The sequence below is a fragment of the Fusarium mangiferae genome, assembly GCF_900044065.1.
Source record: "Fusarium mangiferae strain MRC7560 genome assembly, contig: FMAN_scaffold006, whole genome shotgun sequence".
Lineage (NCBI taxonomy): Eukaryota > Fungi > Ascomycota > Sordariomycetes > Hypocreales > Nectriaceae > Fusarium > Fusarium mangiferae.
This window is the reverse complement of record NW_024573926.1, coordinates 1,667,095-1,685,590: the sequence shown is the minus strand read 5'-3', so window position 1 is coordinate 1,685,590 and position 18,496 is coordinate 1,667,095. Positions and strand designations below refer to the sequence as shown.

The following is an 18,496-nucleotide window of genomic DNA, read 5'->3' as shown; positions in this document are numbered from 1 at the left end:
TCACCGGTTAATCGTCCCGTGGAAGCTTCCACGAAGCGCTCGTTCAACTCCACCATCTTCACTGTTGCTTTGACCTTTGTTTTATATCTGTATTAACAGGACTACAAGCTGTTGGATGAATTGTCTAGTGAACCAACTGCGACACTAGTCCAGATCCTGAATGTTATTAACATTGGCTTTAATTATCTGGTGCGCGATCTGTCGTAAAGCATAACCATGACGCTACAGTCCTGCACGGTAAAGCTCAAGGATAAATCCCCTAGCATCGTCGGCATCTTGAAAAAGGTCCTGTCAACAAACAGGCCCCATCGTCGTTGACAAGGAACGTGGGGTCTAACCAGAATAGCATTAGAATGGCCAACTCTACAGGAACTTATTTTATATGTCAGAATTGGGAGTAGGCGAAAAGTCAAAGAACCTCAACACCTGGCCTTGATTTCTGATTATTGTTCCCTGTTTATGCTGGTCTATATGAAACCTTCCCGCCAATGTCCTGCTTGTCCTCTACGGTTCCGCAAGTACGCCACTGATCTTCCATCTCATCCTTGCTACCAAATTCGTTTTATCAAAATGCAGGTGGCTATCTCCATCAAACAAAGGGTTCAGCCAACGGGGTTCAACTACTCCAAGATCTTTAATGGAGTCGTTCGTGCAGCCCCTGCTGCTCATATTGGACCCTCCAAGACCCTCCCGGAACATCCCGCCCATCGCTCATCCACAGATTGCAAACGTTTAGATCTCTCCAAGCATCCCACTTTCCATCAGGCTCTGATAGAACTCAGGCTCAAGGAACGTCTTGACGCTAACGTCTTCGCTTAGACCCTTGCGTCTTCGTGTCTTGAGAACAAAGTCGCGGGCAGTTGCCTGTGCAGAAGCAGGCTGGAGCGGACGAATGATCTGCTCGCGATCGAGAGGATCACCAGGCACGATGCTCCAGCTGTCAAACACAAGACTGACCATCGAACTGCCCTGCGTCTTGATCCGCAGGTCGGTTTCGAAGCCGAAACTGTCAATGACAGGCAGTAGACCGTTGACGCGATACAGCGGCGTACCAGCAACGGGACCATCTGACAAAACGTGTCCGCGATGCCGCGAGAGCACATTGTAGACCTCCATGTAGGAGTCCTCTGGGCCCGTTACAGAGACTGAGTAGACAGGCTCCATGAGGCGGGGCGATGCCATGAGGAAGGAGGAATAACACGCTCGTCGAGAGGTGGGAATGATTTGGCCACCTCCACGGAAGATGGCCTCGTTGGCTAGTAGCACATCTGTGACCTTGAACTTTGTGTTTCGTATCGCTGTTGCCTCATGTCAGTATTTGTTTTGAATCGTTCACTGTTGCTCCTGATCTGGATGTCTGGATGTATCCTTGCAGGGGCCCAGAGGATAAGCTATCTGTTGTCAAGGGGCAAGGGATCGTCGGATACCCTTTTCCATTTGTTCCTGACAGAACGGGAGCGGTCAAGCGGCTCTGCCCGCAATGCTATTCAGAACAAAATCCCTTACACGGTGGAAACAGGTGGTCCCATCGACATTCTGCAAGAATCCACGTTTGGAGACTGCCAAGTATTTGCCAGCCGCGTATTATCCAGCGAAAGGCGCTTGAAGGCAGAGGTGGAGAGTTCGTGGAAACTCCACAAGGAACTACCTTGTCTCTGTTGCTGTCGAGATCCACTGCCAATGGTAACTGCTGATAATGAAACATATACAAAGCCCACTCTTCACTTGAAGGATGTGCCCCATACTGTTGATACAACGTTTCTTCGAAACGAGCCACTGGACAATAGATTGTGGTCTAAGGTGAAAAATGAAAGAGCATGCTTACGTTCTTCGCACAGGGGCCCCTCGCGGGTAGCCCAACTGAACCCTTGTCGGATAGACTCTTTGACAGCGTTGAGTGTTTTCTTGTCCACCTGAACTTTATATTAGCCTTGCTCATGCAATAGGGCACCGCTGCGATCAACGTAAGCGACATAACAGGGTTAAAACCTACTTCAGTGGGAAGAGTATCGTCCTGGAGGATGTTGGGTCCTGTCTCCTCAGGGCCGAAGGCCCAAATACTGCGAGCAGCCAGCTTATCCCAGCCATGCTTCTCTTCGAAGAACTTGGCAGTTTTGCGAATGGGATCGCGGATGCGTACAGCACCACTCTCAATATCGCTGGAGATCCCCCTCTCCAACTGCTCGGCAACCATGGTGATCTTGTTCTTTTTGTTTGGGGTGATAGCATAGCATTTTGTCGCTGATGTCTCGACAACAGTCTCACAAAACCGCGTAACCGGGTCAGAAACCTTGATGTCCATGTCAGCATACAGACGACGAAGGTCATGCAGCACACAATCCATGTACAACTCTCCAGTTCCGAGGACAACATGCTCCCCTGATTCCTCGACCTTAGTCTTGATGAGGGGGTACGATTTTTGAATCCTCCTTAGTCCGTCAAGCATCTTGGGGAGTTCGGAGGGGTTGATAGGCTCGGCGGCAACCTTAAGGACAGACTCTGTGAAATGTGTGATAGGCCGGAAGATATAGGCATCTTCGTCATCTTCGAGTTTGGGAGGGACAATGGTAGCAGACTTGACAATGGAGTTGTCGACGCCGCTAAGTAGTACAAGGTTACCGGCTGGCACGCCATCGGTAGGGATGTTGTATCTTGTCTCGCCGATGAATACTTCTGAAATATTGGCCATAGCCATGTCTTCCTCGTCGTCTAGGGAGTAGCCTTCACCAAGAACGCGTACCTGCATACCTGGTCGAACTGTGCCGCTCAGTACACGACCGAACGAGTGAAAGCTCTTTGCATCCGCTGTATTGAAGAGCTTGGTGATATGAACAACTAAGGGGCCGTCTTGGTCACAAGCCTTCATGGAGGCAGCGACCTTCGAGTCCAGTGGGCCGGTATAATATCGCTCAAGTAATCGTTCAGCAGTCTCGATGGGAGTTGGTATGTGCTTAACGATCATATCCACAAAGCCTGTTGATGGACCAAAGAACTGCTCGCATACGAGCTTCAGAAGCACCTTCGCGTCAGCCTTGTATTGTGAGGGCTTGAGCTCAATGCCCAACGAGGCCAACACTGGCCGCAGTTCTTCTGGACTATCGCTGATGGAGTGTGTAAAGAGTTTGTAGATGGGCTCGAGGATGAAGTGAACGAACGATCGGGCTGAGCGCTCGTCCAGGGGTTTTCGGGAGAAGTTTCGCTTCTTGGGGTTGTAGTAGATGTCGCCCCATAACCGCTTCGCAAACTCGTCCACGTTGATATCTCCAAAGGTCTCTGTGTACATCTTGGCGAAGCTCGGTAACGTGAAACACCAACCCATATCTGTGCAGGCAAATAGGACATTGCCCTTTTCAGGACTTATCCTCTTGGAAGCGGCCTTGGTAGGAGATGTGTTTGTGATAATAGTGTTGACCTCCTCAACAACGTGCTTGAGCTTGAAGTATGCGTCCTTGGGTGGCAGCTTCAGCTCGAGGATGAGGCGATCCATTTTGTTGATGATGAGCGTCAGGGGGATGTCTTCCAGAACGGCGTGCTTGATGATCTGCTCCGTGTTGATCTGAACTCCCTCGACCACATCCACCACCAGACAGACACCGTCAACCAAACGGAACGAGGCAGCCACCTCATCGACAAAGTTGACATGACCGGGAGTATCGATCAGGTTGACAAGGTGCGACTTGCCCTTGGTACTGGGTAGTACCAAACTCATTGGCGCAGCCTTGATGGACAACCCCCTTTCCCTCTCCAAGATATGTACGTCCGTATATCTCAATTGCTCATCCCGGTTTTTGCCCACTCTTCGTTCAAGCCGATCTGTGATGTCGTGTGTCTCGAGTACCAACATGTCCATGAACGCTGTCTTTCCATGGTGCAAATGTCCAGCTAATGCTACGTTTCGCGTTTGTTCTGGGAAGTTCATCAAGTCTGTCATGAACTCGCGGTCGAAGAACACGGGTGGAAGGTCGGCTTCCTCAATGTTGAACTTCTTCTGCTCGATGGGGGCGATGATGGGTTGGGATAGAGGCTGGGCATCCTCTTCTTCGACACGGGTCTCGACATCGGCGCCGTATACCTGTTCAGCAGTTGGATAGTACTGCTTATCTTCGTGGAGAATAATCGCATTTGATGGGCCATCTGCCAACCCACGAATTAGTATATGTTCGTAGCCTTTGTCCCGGGCTCGTACCGTCAATCTCCATGAGCTCCTGGCCTGTCACACCAGGAGCCTCATCTGGCTCGTCATCGTAGGTATAGTCATCCGCACCAACGCCAACCTCTGAGCCCTCCTCTGACTCGGCCTCCTCTCCAATGAAGTTACCGAACCTGTCGCGATAAGTCAGCGCGCCGTCAAATTGTCAAGCTCAAAACGCGACGAAAGAACAAGATACGTACTCGTCGTAAAGATCATCCATTGTCGCCGTGAATAGAAGAGATGCGCAAATGCGTGTTTCTGTATGCGCAGACAATTGGCGACGTGAGAATTCGGTTTCTCTGATCGTCAATCTTGTCACTAGAGCTCCCTGTCTGGACCTGACTTCGCGCGCGCAGCTCTATTCTGTCGCCAACTTTTTTGATGTCACGTGCACTCGATCATTCATGGAGAGCAAAGACGGGAAGACTGAGGCAGGTACAAGTGGGGCCGGAAATTGACAGGGGTTCCTGCCGACAGCGGCGCGGCGGCGTATTCGCAAGAGTCGTGCCCCTCCAAAGCCTCGATTTCCCGCTGTACGGATCCCGAATTCGAGGGCAATGGCACCTCAACTACGGGTAAGAGGGGCCTCTCTATTGCTCACTTCCTGCCTTACCCAACATTAGCCTCTCAAGCTAGAACCATTGGAAGGAAAGTGCTGTTCGCTTAGGTTGTAGGTAGCTGTAAGAGTCGCTAGGTAGGTACTCCCTCAACAAAATTGCCGCCGGTTTCCGCTCCACTGTCCAATTTATCAATCTATAAACTACCTTAAGCTCTCCGCTGACGATCTCCTGATTTTTTGTCATCTTCCATCATAACACATCAAATCTTCCAAAATGGCCAACCTTCCTCCTGTCTACATCGTCTCCACGGCTCGTACGCCCATCGGCTCATTCCTCGGGTTAGCTTGAGCATTTGCCAGATCATTGTCGTGTAGTGGCTAATATCAATATAGCTCTTTGTCGAGCCAGACCGCCGTTCAACTGGGAGCTGTCGCCATCAAGGGTAAGATTGAACCTCACAACCACGAACAAAAAAAACATTCCAGGTACTAAAAACTGTCCACAGGAGCTGTCGAGCGTGCCGGTATCAAGCCTGAGGATGTCGACGAGGTCTTTTTTGGCAATGTCCTCTCCGCTGGGTAGGTCTCTTGTTTTCTCTACCCCGCCATCATGATCTCGAAAATTGAGATAACTGCGACCTCGTTGCTGACATGATTTGCCTCCAGCGTTGGACAGGGCCCTGCTCGCCAATGTGCCCTCGGTGCAGGCCTTCCCCAGACTGTCATCGCCACGACCGTGAACAAGGTCTGCGCTTCCTCGCTCAAGGCCATCATTCTTGGTGCCCAAAACATTATGCTCGGCACTTCCGACATTGTCGTTGCTGGTGGAACCGAGTCCATGTCCAACACTCCTCACTACCTCCCCAACCTCCGAAACGGCGCCAAGTACGGCGACCAGACTCTCGTCGATGGTGTCCTCAAGGACGGTTTGACCGACTCTTTCAAGAAGGACCACATGGGCATCTCTGCTGAGCTTTGCGTTCAGGACCACGAGCTCACGCGCGAGGCTCAGGACGAGTACGCCATCAACTCATACAAGAAGGCTCAGGCTGCCACCGAGGCTGGTCTTTTCACTGAGATCGTCCCCGTTGAGGTCCCCGGTGGCCGTGGCAAGCCCGCTATCAAGGTTGAGCGCGACGATGAGGTCAAGAATCTGAATGTCGACAAGCTCAAGGCTGTGCGCCCTGCTTTCAAGCCTGATGGTACTGTCACTGCCCCTAACGCTGCTCCCATCAACGATGGTGCCGCCGCCGTTGTCCTCGTCTCCGAGGCTAAGCTCAAGGAGCTCAACCTTAAGCCTGTTGCCAAGATTCTTGGTTGGGGTGATGCTGAGCGTGAGCCTGAGCGGTTCACCATCGCTCCCGCTCTGGCCATTCCCAAGGCCATCAAGCACGCTGGCTTGACCGCCGACCAGGTCGAGTACTACGAGATCAACGAAGCCTTCTCCGCTGTTGCCCTCGCCAACATGAAGATCCTTGGTCTTAACCCTGACCAGGTTAACGTCTACGGTGGTTCCGTTGCCATCGGTCACCCTCTTGGATGCTCTGGTGCCCGTATTGTCACCACGCTTACCTCCGTCCTCAAGGAGAAGAAGGCCAAGATTGGCGCCGTTGGTATCTGCAACGGTGGTGGTGGTGCTTCTGCTATGGTTATCGAGAACCTGCAATAAAAGGGGCGACTGGGATAATTGACGATTTAGATGACACATTAAACAGGCATGTGGTGCGATGGAAGGAAAAGTTTTGTCTTGCTGTATCTGACGCATCTTGATATGGCCTACGATATCTGACTGCTCCATGGTATACCCTTACATAGCCATTTAGGATTTAGGAAGAGATATAAATACCATTTGTAATTCACAGGAGACCAACTAAGGCTTGACTCTTGATATGATGACATTAACTGCACAACTTCGATCCTGATATCAATCATGACGTGCTTGGTTATATAGTTTCTAGAGTACAGGCCAAAGGAGCTCTAAACTCCTCAAACATCGTATCAACCTCGCTATAATAGGAAAAGTGATGTGCGTGCAAGCCTTCTGGTTGCGAATTTCCTGTCGCCTTTTGAATCTCAAAGACTAAAAACAAAATGATAGAGGAAAGGATGAAAAAAACAAAAACAACCAAACCGCTGATGAGTTCCGTACAAGCACACCATCCCCATTCATTTCCTTTAAAAGTTATTCACCCCCTTCCTTGCGCGACTCGTCGCTCCCAGATCGTGCCCTGGTAATCCGAGGACTGTATCTCGTCTTCTTGTTTGGCGGAGCAGAAGCGAGCGATTCCGCAGGCCTCTTTCGTGACCCCTTACCGCTTGGCTTTGGTACGGTCGCTGCAGGCTTTGTGGGCGCAGCTTCTCTGCTACGTTTTCGTCCCTGCTCCTGCTGCTGGCGAGAGTTAGAGGGCTAATCCATCTCCACGTCTTCAGCAGCGCTGGGCGGAACGACACCGTCGTCCATCCACTTGCGGAAGTTCTTATTTTGCTCTTGAACCTCTTCTGGACTCAGGTCCTTCGTCCATGCGGGATTGTGCACCCACTTCTCGAGAAGCTTGTTCTCTCGATGGGCGCTAAGGGCGCGGATGAACTTGTCGCGACGCTCACGCTGTTCTGCTGACTTGGGACCTTGGTCATATACGACGTATTCAGAAGTCTCCGGAGCCCAGATCATCTTTGAACTCTTAAGACAAATACTAATGGTCAGGTTCTCCTTATACGAGACAGCCTTAGGAATGGAGTCCTCGTCTGCATCGGCGTCGGGTGAGGGAAGGTTGCGAGAGAGTACAACCTTCTGGAGCTTCGATCTAGGCACTCCCTCGGTGGGCTCAACGCGAATAAAGGATGAGATATAATACTGCCAACGCTCACGGAGTTGCATCTCGTCCATGTAGAAAGTTGTTTCTTCGCGTTGAAGCCATCGCACGGTCGCCTCAGACTTGGAGGGGAACTGTAATATTGTTAGAGGTCTGACAATTAGAAATCGTCATGGTGACTTGAACTTACCCAGCATATCACGAAAATATCACCATCCTTAACACACTTTTCAGCGAACTTTCGGGCGCTAATCTCTGTCTGGTAACTTGTTTCCTCTCGCTCGCGGTTGGCCTGGTACTGGGCAATGAGGTCAGGAGTCTTCTCCTTTACATCTGTGCTACTGCAGGTAAGGGCCAGACGGCAGAGGGTCTTGAGCAGGTCTTGGATTGTGTACACCTTCCATCCAGTCTTGAGGTAATAGTGTCGCATTACATCCTGGTATCGACTCTCGTCAACGTCACCGGAAATATACTCCTCAATGAGCTCAAGGGTCTTCGGCCAGTAACTGTCTGGGTCATCGTTGGTGTCGAAGAACTTCATGTGGTTCTCAGTAAAACCAATATCCCGAGCAGGCTTCTGTTTATTGAGACGCTCAACCTCCTTGGCCACAACCTCCTTTGCTTCTTTGAGATCTTGAAGACGTCGATATAGAGTTTGGAAGATGCTGAAGAAGACGAACAGGGTCTGGTTGCAGAAGAAGTTGTACCATGGTCGTGTGAAGAATCCATCGGCCTTCAACTCGCCTTCAGTGTTCAGTATCTCTTCGCTCTGACCAACGACAACGGGTTTGGGGATATTGGGTATCCAGCGTTCGTTAGAAACGTCAGTGTTGGCAACGTCATCGGAAGCATCGGGCATCTCCTCTTCATTCGCTGAAGTAACATCAGGCGTTGTCTCTTTGCTTCCTGAGGCGCTGTCTTCCTTATGTCCGCGGGGTTTGCTACCGTTACGGCCAGGATCAAGAACTCCTCTAAGTAGATCTCCTTTTCGACCGTTACGTCGGCTGCGGCCGTTGGTCAGCTCTGCAGGCGTGTGGTCCTCCACTTCATCCTCGCCAGAATCGGGCTGCATCTTGGGAAGCTTATCCTGGATGTTCTCCTCGGGAATATCGAAGAAGGCAGGGATGAAGGACTCGAAGAATTCCAGAATGCGTTCCTTTTCTTGGCTGCTGTGCTGTCCATTGTGCAAGCTGTACAGCATCATGAGGCGCAGAAGATCAATGATGGTATCCTTGTCACTAAAGTCCCAGCTGAACTGATGTCGAGGGACATCACCCTTCAACGATCGCTCGCGGCGCTGTTCCTCATGCTTTGTCTTAATGACATCGACCAAGTGCTTTGCAGTTAAGTGCCTCTTGTCGTTTTGCTTGACAAGAATGCCCATGTGGTCCAGACTCTTGAGATGCATGTTCTCAGTCTGGGCATGCCACACCTTCTCCCATTCTCGCTGGGAGAACCGCCACTCCTCATCCTTCTGCTTCATGCGAGCCAATAGGACAGGCACCACGTCGAAAGGATGGGTGAACATGTCATTAACAACATCGATACCTCGATCACCATATATCTTCTTGCAGATGCGCTTGAAAATAGACGTGCTTTGTCCAGCGAGTGCAACAGGCATCTGGAACGTTTCCCTCTCAGCAGCAGACATGGCGAGCATATTTTGTGCGATAGGCTCCAGGAGCTGGATGCACTTGATGTTAGCTTCAATGTTGAAGTCATAATCGTGGCGCTCTTCCTCGATACGGTGCAGGCCTTCCTCAAACTGGTTCTTTCTATGAGCAACGAATCCGCTATCCTCCGACGCCCACGTAGGGTGTGAAGCCCACTCATCATTGAGAACAGAGTTGCAGAGCTCGTCCCGGCCGCTGCAGGGTTTGAGGCGCTCTCGCTTGGGAAGTAATCGATAACTAGGTCCATACCCACGACAGTTGCTGAGAGACACCTTCTCTGTCGGGGGCGCAGGACGATTGTCGATGATGACATCCTGAGTATCAACACCAACAAAGGTCTTCCAGAAGTTCAGCAAGTCAGGGTTTGCGCCGATGAACAACGCACCCTTGTGAAATAATGTGTTTCGGTCGATGATGTTCTGACTGAAGAGATTGCAAAGCTTCAAGAACTCGTTCATAGTAGATCGGTTACTAAGGAACTTCTTAACGCGTTCGAAGAAGGCAATCTCCTCCTGACTAGATGTCGAGGAGGGTTTAGCAGGGTAGGGCTCTGGCATAACCGGCGTAAGAGTTGGCTCAACTGCTGAGTTATCACCTCCTGGTCTGGTATGGTTAAGTTTAGGCCTCTTGTGACCATTCGCAATTGGAGGCAGATTCCGTGTAATTAAGGTCGCGTCTGCAAGAACGGTTGCAGGCTGAGCAGCTTGCTTGTCGGCTCGGGGTCGCTTCTTGTTGTCTTTAGTGGCGCTTGCAGGCGGCGCAAAGCTACCAAGAGGAGGCATCTTTTGTCCATCTCTCATAGCAGGCTGTGGTGTCTGGTTGGGTCCAGACGGGGGTCCATCGTCCATGCGGTTGGGGGTCTGCTTTGCCTGTCCAGCTGATTCTGGCAGAAATTGTTTGAAATCTTCGAGTAAGTCAGGAGCCGAGTTGAACAGGGTCGTAACCTGCGCATAAACGTCCTGGATAGGCTTTTGTTCGCGCTGGTAGGTTTGAAGAATTTCAAGGAATTGTTTGTAGATCTCAGGCTTGTCCTGGAACCGGTTCTTTGCCATGATTAGTACATCTGACGCTTTAAGAAGTTGGGACATGAGCAATGGTTTTTACCTTGATCTTATTCACATAGCTGATAGCATGGTTGAATTCAACTGGCCCCCGTCGCTCCATGTTTGCCTGATTCGCTGCATTGCCGTTTACTCCAGCTTGTCCAGAAGGAGTGGGTGTCAAGGCCTGGCGCGCATTTGGCCCCTCCCCAGGACCTGTGCTGCCCTGGGGCAAAGCACGTCGCTGCCCCGAGTTGTTGCTCTCGTTGAAAGCAGCATTGTGGGCTGCAGCCTGAACAAATAGACTTGCACCATTCTGAACAGGGGTACTGAACTGTGCCTCTGGGCTCTCGATGCTATGCTGCGGTCTCTGTTGCTGCCACTGGCTACCTCGTTCGGGGAACAAGGGCTGGTTAGCTGTGGCAGGACCGTGACCGTCACCCTGGTTTCCGCGTCCTGTGATAGATTGAACTGTGGTACCCATAGGTGTGGTCACTCGTATTGTATTCGGATCGTTACCAGCGCCGCACTCGATACGATAACCGGGAGGTAAGAAGGTGTTGAACCCTTGAATCAGGTTTGGATGCCCAGCGAAGAGCTCAGATACTCGGTTGATAACCCCTGGTGTGTCAATACTGTCCTTGCGTTAGCTGAGGTCACGACAAAAGTGGCGGCTCAATCAGTAACATACGCCTGGCTTTTAAAGTCTTTCATGATATCCAGAAATCGGTTATAGACGTCTGGTTGGTCATGGAACTGGACCTTGACCTGGTCAAGGTAGGTGAGCGCATCCTGGAAAGAAAAGCAGTCAGCAAACATGTACGCAGCGATACCAGTAGAACATATGCTATACAATAAGAGTAAAATAGAACAAAGGTACGCCGGATTCTTGTCCATGGAGAAGCGCCATGCCTTCTCCTTCATGGTTGAAGATACCAACAAGATCGCCTGGATTCGCCGGAAGACTTGCCAGGAGAGCATGAGGCTCCATGTTGGAGAATGTCTGCGAGAGCAAGAAAACGGGCACTAGGCAAACAAAATGTGACGAGTTGTAAAGGTTTCACACGAGAGCCGTCAGGGAATTTGGAGAAATAAGAAGAGGGGTAGATGAAGTTGGGTTGGATAGAAAAGTAAGGCAAAGGTTTGTGGGTGGTTTAACAGCGGCCCGCGCTGTCGCATCACCAGCTCGCAAAGCAAACGCAAACTTAGCGGGTGGCTGCGACGTGCGCATGTAAGGTTGCTGGTACCCCTCCAATGACAACATCCCGTCGCAAAAGGAACTGTATTGCAATGAAACTTACGTTTAAAATAGGTTGTTGCCCTTGGGTAATTCCCCCAGGAAGCTGATGAGCTGCCGATGCAGCAGCTGGGTTAAACGGCGCGCCCTGCTGGCCCCCACGCTGGCCTTCCGGAGGCTGTTGCTGCAAAGGACCGCCAAACACAGCCGCGACACTGTTGGCAGCAGCTTGTGTCGATGTCGGCGGTCCACCGTGCGGCATCGGCGCGAACATTTGTGGTTGTGTATTGGTATTATTTGGTCCACCGTGTTGGACCGGTCGGTTGTGCTCGCTCTGGAGTGGCCCTCCGAAGGCGGCCAGGGGAGGACCTGGTGGGTTACCGAGGGGAATTTGAGGATTTCCGTTGTGATTCGCAAGAAGTCCGCCGGGACTATGAATTGCGCCAGAGATCCGCGACGCGACCGGCTGGTGAATGGGAATGGAGCCGGCGCTGCTATGGTGAGGTGTGGATTGGTACCGGTCGTTGGACTCTCGATCTCGATCGCGCTCTCTATCGCGCTGTTCACGTTCTCTCTCTTGATCCCGACGGGCCATCTCCTCACGCTGCTGTAAAGCTCGGTGTCGTTCTTCCATCTCGCGGTCTCGATCGTATACTACAGGGCCAAGGTTCTGGCTGTTCATTCTGTTCTAAACAAGTCCTCGTTAGTAGGTTATTTCGTTTGAAACGGTGGAGTTCCGATATGTCAGAATCATGATGCTAGACACTTCACGATCGGGCATGCTCGTAGGCTGGAAACCTAATGGTTGTCATGCGTGTTGGTGAACTGCGCCTCCAAGAGATCAGGAGAACGGGCGAATGGCAGAAGCAATTCGCGACATCATCGACAAGGAAAAGACTTACACCAGGTGAAGAAATGCCGGCGCCAGTAGAACTCTACATGGAGACGAGTTCGCGCAAAACGTATAGTGAAAACGACGAGAACCCAAAGGCTAAAATGTGTGTTGGCGAGGGGTGATTCGTCGTGGATGTAAAACCCAGCTGCATACAAAGTTGCGAGCTCGCGGCTAGGGTGACGCCGATTCTCTACTGGAAGAATCACGTGGTGATAGGCATTGTGGGGTTCTCAGCGAGCTCTAATTCGTGCGCTCGGCCATATCTTATCACTGTTAAATGAGCGACGGCTCAGCCTTGTTGTCTGATGATGAAACTTTTGTGTAGCATGACCAGGAGCCCCACCAACCATTATTTCCTATTGTTCTTCTCTTTGCACTTCTGGCTTCAATTCTAAGTGGTTATAATGAACGCCGTTTAGAAAGTCAATGCTACTATTGTGCAACTGTTTTGTTTTTATTGTTTCTTATGGCGACGAGGCTGAAACTTTCATGTGGAGACACGAACAACATTTGCAAATACAGGTTGGTTCATAGGGCAATCAATTCTAATTTCTCCGATGCCGGATATGGAAAGGCAAATGATGCAGTGGTGAAATTGACTGGCAAAACTCCTATGCTCAAAGCAAACTGATATGCTCCTGGCGCCACGAAATTCCTCAGGATCCTTTTGATACCGCCTCTGTACTCCGTATGTTCCCATGCGTGATCTAGCTCGTATCCCAAATCCCGAATCCCGAGAGTTAATAAAAAAAAAGACATGATAAATGCGAGCCAAGTCTGAAAGTACCCATCCCGTTCATAATCCCATGTCTGCCCTGGTATCAAATGAATCCCAAAACAACCACTATACGTAGCCCGACCTTTTATTTCACCTTCACTTGGATGGTGACGATAACGAAGCATCAAACGCTTTTGAGAATGTTCTCTCCCGAGAGGGAGGCGTTGAACGTGTCGTTGAAGGTTGAAGCAGGGGTTTCGCCTATCGATGGAAAGCCGAAAGCATCTTTATAAGAATCTGCTTTTGACACAACCATGCCCATTAACTCGCCTGCTACAATTAGCGAGAGTCTTTTGACAAGGTCAGAAACTTACCAAACCCGACGAGCCATATGTTTCTCACAAGGGAAGGTTGAAGGCCATAAGATCCCATCGCAAGCGATAAAAATGGGCAAATAATGTATGGCCAAACTCCCGAAAGCCCGAAGCTGCGTAATACAGAGCTTTTCAATCCACTGGCAGATGCAGCAGTTGCATCAAGTATGTCCAGGACCTGGCCGGTCTTTCGAAAGGCCTTGTCGAGGCGGGATTCATGGTTATCGTACTTGACCAGCAAGTCTTCGGCAAGTTCTTCGAGCTTCCCCATACCCTTCAGCTGGTTAACAGAATACTCAAGGATGGGAGCCGGTACTTACTTTTTCGATTTGGGCCTGCTTCTCTAGGATATCTGCACTCCGAGATTCCGTCATTTCCTTAAATGGTCAACCTTGACTTCCGAGTGATTCATCAGCAGACTCACCACTTGATTTTGAAGAGAAACAGACGACGAGACTGCCGCGCCCAGCACTGCCATAAGTATATCGACCTCGTTGTTTAACTGCTTTGTGCTTGTTTGGAGAGCAACCTCTTGTGATGAAACGATGTCTGCAGTCTTCTCTTGAACTGAGCGAGTAAGAAGTTCCAAAAGATCGTGGAGCACTTTCGTTTCCTTGAGACCGTTTTCCACGACATCGCGCGAGTCCTGCCTGTGTCAGTAGCGGGCCCTAGAAAGATAATGGCTATGTACCTGAGCAGCGCGGCCCAAATCATCTCGCAGAATTTGACTAGCTCTTTCCATCTCTGTACGGAGATGTCGAACATGAGGCCCCATGTCTTGAACAGACTGGCTTGCGGCAGTATAGGCTCGATTGAGTGAATGGAATCGTGCCTCCATATCTGCCTCAATATCGTGGGTGAGTTTCTCGAGAATTTTAGTGATCCTCTGATAAAGGAGGATGTTCTCATCTTTTATGAACGGTCAGTGTGGCATGTCTTTGGTTGGGCGGTCACTAACCTTTCTGGTGATCTGCCCTTGCGGCATCGCAGAACCTCAACGCTTTGTGGCGATAGCTCACCCATGTATTCCAAGCCGAATCTGACTGAGCAAGGCCCTCGAGGCACTCATCAATCTCAACGGTCGAAACATGGAGTTGTGGGATAGGTGAAGCAGAAAGGGTAGCCAAGGTTGCCTCTCGAAACTTGGAGCAAGATACAGGAATTCTGAAACTGCCGCGCTCCAAGTCGCAAATAGCAAGACTTGCTGCATAAGAATCTACAAAGTCGCGAGCTGCTCTCCCGCTATCAATATGGACCTTGGCGTCGTCTTGGCCATCCAGGAGGTGACAGTTGTTGACTAGCAGACGTGCAGCGATGCGATGGCAGAGGGGCTCAGACTCCAGGTCTTGAAGCTCTTGTAGTGCGGTAGTGTAAACGTTGGATAACCTCTTCTCCGATTGCTTGTTGAGAAGGGCGGCGTTATCGCTACCGCGTTGTGGGTGCTGGAGTGTAACCTGGTAACCTACTGTGGTGATGTTAGCATCAAAGCGCCAGCGCGATCTCTCAAACATACCATCCGCAGGTCGCGGCCTCCATGAGAAGCAGTGCGCCTCTGTCGCGAAGACCGTAAGAAAGGTCACTCCCAAAAAGAAAAAGAGCATCGCCTTAGAAGACATGTTCATAGCCAGTCAGAAGCATAAGAGACATAGGAGTGATAGAAGGAAGTGGGTTGGTTGGCGATAGGATCAAGGCGTTGTGGAGCGAAAGAGAAAGAAAAGACGAATTCAAAGAAGTGCATGAATTAATTAAGAGCTAAGGCAGTGGTAGAGAGTGGTCCAAATTTCGAAGTGAGGTTGGAAACTGAGGTGGTTCGCTCCTACTTCAAACGAACCGCTGCCTCACTCTCGAAAAGAGCACCTGTACCTCACTTTCCCACAACAGCGCACTTTTTGCAAGGCCAAACGGCAAGTAAAGAAATGTCTGTGTTGGTCTTCTAGGTACCTACCTTAGGTATTACCTACGCCTTCCATGAAGGTAAGAGCCAACAATAGGTACCTAGGTAAGTCAAGTGAAAATTGTTGACTCCACACGCTACCTGAGGTGATTTTTGAGATCTGAACAATGGTGTTGAACCATGCCTACCAGACCTTGAATGCCTTTTCTTCTCGGTGAACACAACCTGATCAAGACATAAAACAAAAAGATAATCTAGCATCTCTGTTATATGCCGTGTTAACCCAGTAGAATCGACTCGTTCGATAGTTGTTAGAGATACTGTTCCACATCCTCCACACATATTAGATGTATTGGGTGATCGCTCAATACGATGTGGTGATTTCGCGTTCGTCGCATATATGTACAGTCTCCAACCTGACCAGATCACAACTTGATCTTGAGTGCATCAGGGCCATTAACGCTGAATTTTGTATCAATTCTTGGCGCCAATGCTCTATACACCAAACTTTGTTGACTGCTATGCTGCTATGTTCAGCTTGAGTAGCTCAACGCTCAACCCTGAAACAGAAACAAGATATTGGCGGGGAGATTCAACGTCCAAGGCTTCTCATCATGCACCATCGGACTAGGTCCCCGATTTTCTTGTGTTATTCGGTCAAGGGCAATATATTTCCTTTTTCATGTTGAAACTGCACCAAGAAAAGGATCCAAACGAAAGGCCCTACATATTCCTACATGAGAAAAGACGGTGATCTTGATCGCAGTAGTATATTGCGCCAGGGCGCAAGCGATCGGCCAGGAGAATCACCTTATTTTGTCCTCGGAGAAGCATTCGAGTTCAGTACACTATATTGATTCCATGATGATTGAGTCAACCCAGAAGGGTTAAATAACTTCAAATCTTTGGCCGATTGGTTGAAGATCCGAGAGTTAATTCCGTTGAATGAATAACTCTCACGGTGAGGCCAAGGTCGATCGTATGGTTTTTTTTCGCCGCGGCCCCAACCGAGCAAGGGAGTCCAGGCCTTGAAGTGACGACATTCACAGAGCCGCCGTTTGGCTGGTGCTTCTTTCGCGTTCTACTAGAGGGTAAAAAACACACAATGGAGGAGCAGTAATCGAATCACAATGAATTTCTGTACGCTAGGTCATCCTCAGGGAGCAAGAAAACACAAGACCTTCATATAGGATGCCAAAATAAACCCAGTAAAAGATATCCTAAACTTAGTGTAGATATCTTAAGTTTATGTAAAGTTACTTAAGTCTTTTTGTCATTCAGGATCATGGTCTCGAGTTTTCTTTCCTCCCCTAGGTCATCTACTAGCTACTTAGCCCAATCAATAAGGAAGGGGGCCCTAAATTTGTCCCAACCCGTGCGCCTGGAGGTTGGAATTAACGTCATTCTGCGTGCCAGCCAAGGCACATCGCGATCTCGATCAGTTCTGTGAAATGCTTCAAATTAGTTTCCAAGCCCTTCCCACAAAGGCCAATCCGAACCGCAAACCCACCAGCAAACCCTTGCGCGTATCCTTGAAAGCTGTATCAGATCTGGATACACACAGGCTGCATGCGCCTACGGGCAGGGCGCTGCAGTTACTTGTTTTCTTTGTTATTGGTGCTCCTGTTTGACGGTCGCTGATTTGTTCGCATTTTCTTACCCCCGGCGACCATTGGCCGCTTTTAACGTCCCGCTCTCGAGGGAACTTCAGAACGAGAAGGCTTCAACTTCACTTCGACTCGATATCGCCCTCTCGTTTTCACCCAGCCGGCCGTGTGTGTGCTGTTATTAGACAGCCCCCGAGTGCCGTGCGAAGACTCCTACGGCCGAGCAGTTTAGAACTATCGGACGTATGGATTTGGACCAGGAAGATTATACGAATTCGTTGGATACACAAGCAAGGTACCAGCCATTTGCGCATTGACGAGCCTCAGGTGCATTGCTCATATAGAACAATAGCACTTACCAAAGTCGCAGGTTATTGTGCAAAACACCTAGATAAATCTAGACCCTGACCAGAGCGTTATATTACACAGACGCACGCAGTGGGACTAGGCCAGGCAACATGTGTATGCAGGTGGATCGGCAGTTTGCTTGTGGCCATGTCGGGTTTCTGAATATTCGCTGGTGTCAGAGAGTATTTAATGGATGCAAAGGACCTTCGCATATTCACGACATTGTTTACGACGAAGAAATATGTCCGGACTGTTTACGAAAGGAAACTCTCCCAAAACCTTGGGAGCCAAAATAACGATATATGACTTGATGGGGAATGGTACATTGACAGAGGAGACACTTAAATTGCGGCATGACTATGGAAAGCATAAAGGACGAGGGTAGATAAGCCATTGGGTTTGTTCGCAACACCCTCAAAGATACCGGAATGTGACCTCCAGTTTGAGCGAGCCAACGTGACAGTAGGTCAACAATTTGATTCGTTGTAACTATTTCTTACATGCTATCATGGGTGATAGTACTCTAGATCCTCAAGACCTGAAAAGGTATACTTGCCATCAGCCTTACAGACTTAACTTCGATGATAGTCTGGTTTATTGAACAAGTACTCTCTTTCCAATCACAAAGCACAAATTTGGAGGAAACAATATGGTTCATTTTATAGTCAAGCTACACATTTTGTGGAAAAGCAGCGCATCATATCCTCTGTGAAGTGCAAAGACATACTGATCACGGGAGCTCCAGACATCCCATCTACAGGCCAACTTTCCGAATTTGAGGTAAGGCCATATGGTGGGCTCAGTATTTTGACAAAAATAGACATGTCAAGGACTTCAAAAAGGAAAACCCCATCTCCAAGGTCGTAGCTTGTAGCATTGGCCACTAATTGGATACCCTAAACCTAAAATCCGGTCAGGTACGGATGTTAAAAGCCGCCAGTTCGAAAGCAGCCAGACTATTAGGGTTAGAATGACGACATTGACAACAGCACAGATACAGTTCATCGAGCGGGTATATCTTAGTTTGCTCGTGCGAACAACTTCATGTTGACTTGTCCTTTGCGATGTTCATCATTTTCATGGATATCCTAGAAGAGGAAACTTGTGAGAGCAACACAGAGGTTATCCATGAATGAGACGGGCAAG

General features: G+C 49.7%; 4 protein-coding genes across 4 annotated transcripts; 1 reads left to right on the top strand and 3 right to left on the bottom strand.

Moving 5' to 3' along the window:
- Positions 1 to 732: 732 nt before the first annotated feature.
- Positions 733 to 4,412, bottom strand: FMAN_03274 (putative ribosomal elongation factor EF-2; the record flags this gene model as incomplete). Its single annotated transcript, XM_041832070.1, has 5 exons — positions 733 to 1,298; positions 1,826 to 1,913; positions 1,994 to 4,134; positions 4,187 to 4,323; positions 4,393 to 4,412. The coding sequence occupies 5 exons, from the start codon at positions 4,410 to 4,412 to the stop codon at positions 733 to 735; spliced, it is 2,952 nt and encodes a 983-aa protein (XP_041682570.1).
- A 613-nt stretch (positions 4,413 to 5,025) lies between these two features.
- On the top strand, positions 5,026 to 6,420 carry FMAN_03273 (putative acetoacetyl-CoA thiolase; the record flags this gene model as incomplete). Its single annotated transcript, XM_041832069.1, has 4 exons — positions 5,026 to 5,090; positions 5,145 to 5,194; positions 5,258 to 5,330; positions 5,418 to 6,420. 4 exons carry the CDS (start codon positions 5,026 to 5,028, stop codon positions 6,418 to 6,420), a joined length of 1,191 nt encoding a protein of 396 aa, XP_041682569.1.
- Positions 6,421 to 6,933: 513 nt separating this feature from the next.
- On the bottom strand, positions 6,934 to 12,148 carry FMAN_03272 (uncharacterized protein; the record flags this gene model as incomplete). Its single annotated transcript, XM_041832068.1, has 6 exons — positions 6,934 to 7,140; positions 7,201 to 7,698; positions 7,755 to 10,280; positions 10,342 to 10,912; positions 10,969 to 11,069; positions 11,579 to 12,148. 6 exons carry the CDS (start codon positions 12,146 to 12,148, stop codon positions 6,934 to 6,936), a joined length of 4,473 nt encoding a protein of 1,490 aa, XP_041682568.1.
- Positions 12,149 to 13,311: 1,163 nt separating this feature from the next.
- Positions 13,312 to 15,117, bottom strand: FMAN_03271 (uncharacterized protein; the record flags this gene model as incomplete). The annotated part of the gene is made up of 7 exons (XM_041832067.1): positions 13,312 to 13,457; positions 13,502 to 13,775; positions 13,822 to 13,878; positions 13,926 to 14,147; positions 14,193 to 14,410; positions 14,460 to 14,966; positions 15,015 to 15,117. 7 exons carry the CDS (start codon positions 15,115 to 15,117, stop codon positions 13,312 to 13,314), a joined length of 1,527 nt encoding a protein of 508 aa, XP_041682567.1.
- Positions 15,118 to 18,496: the final 3,379 nt, after the last annotated feature.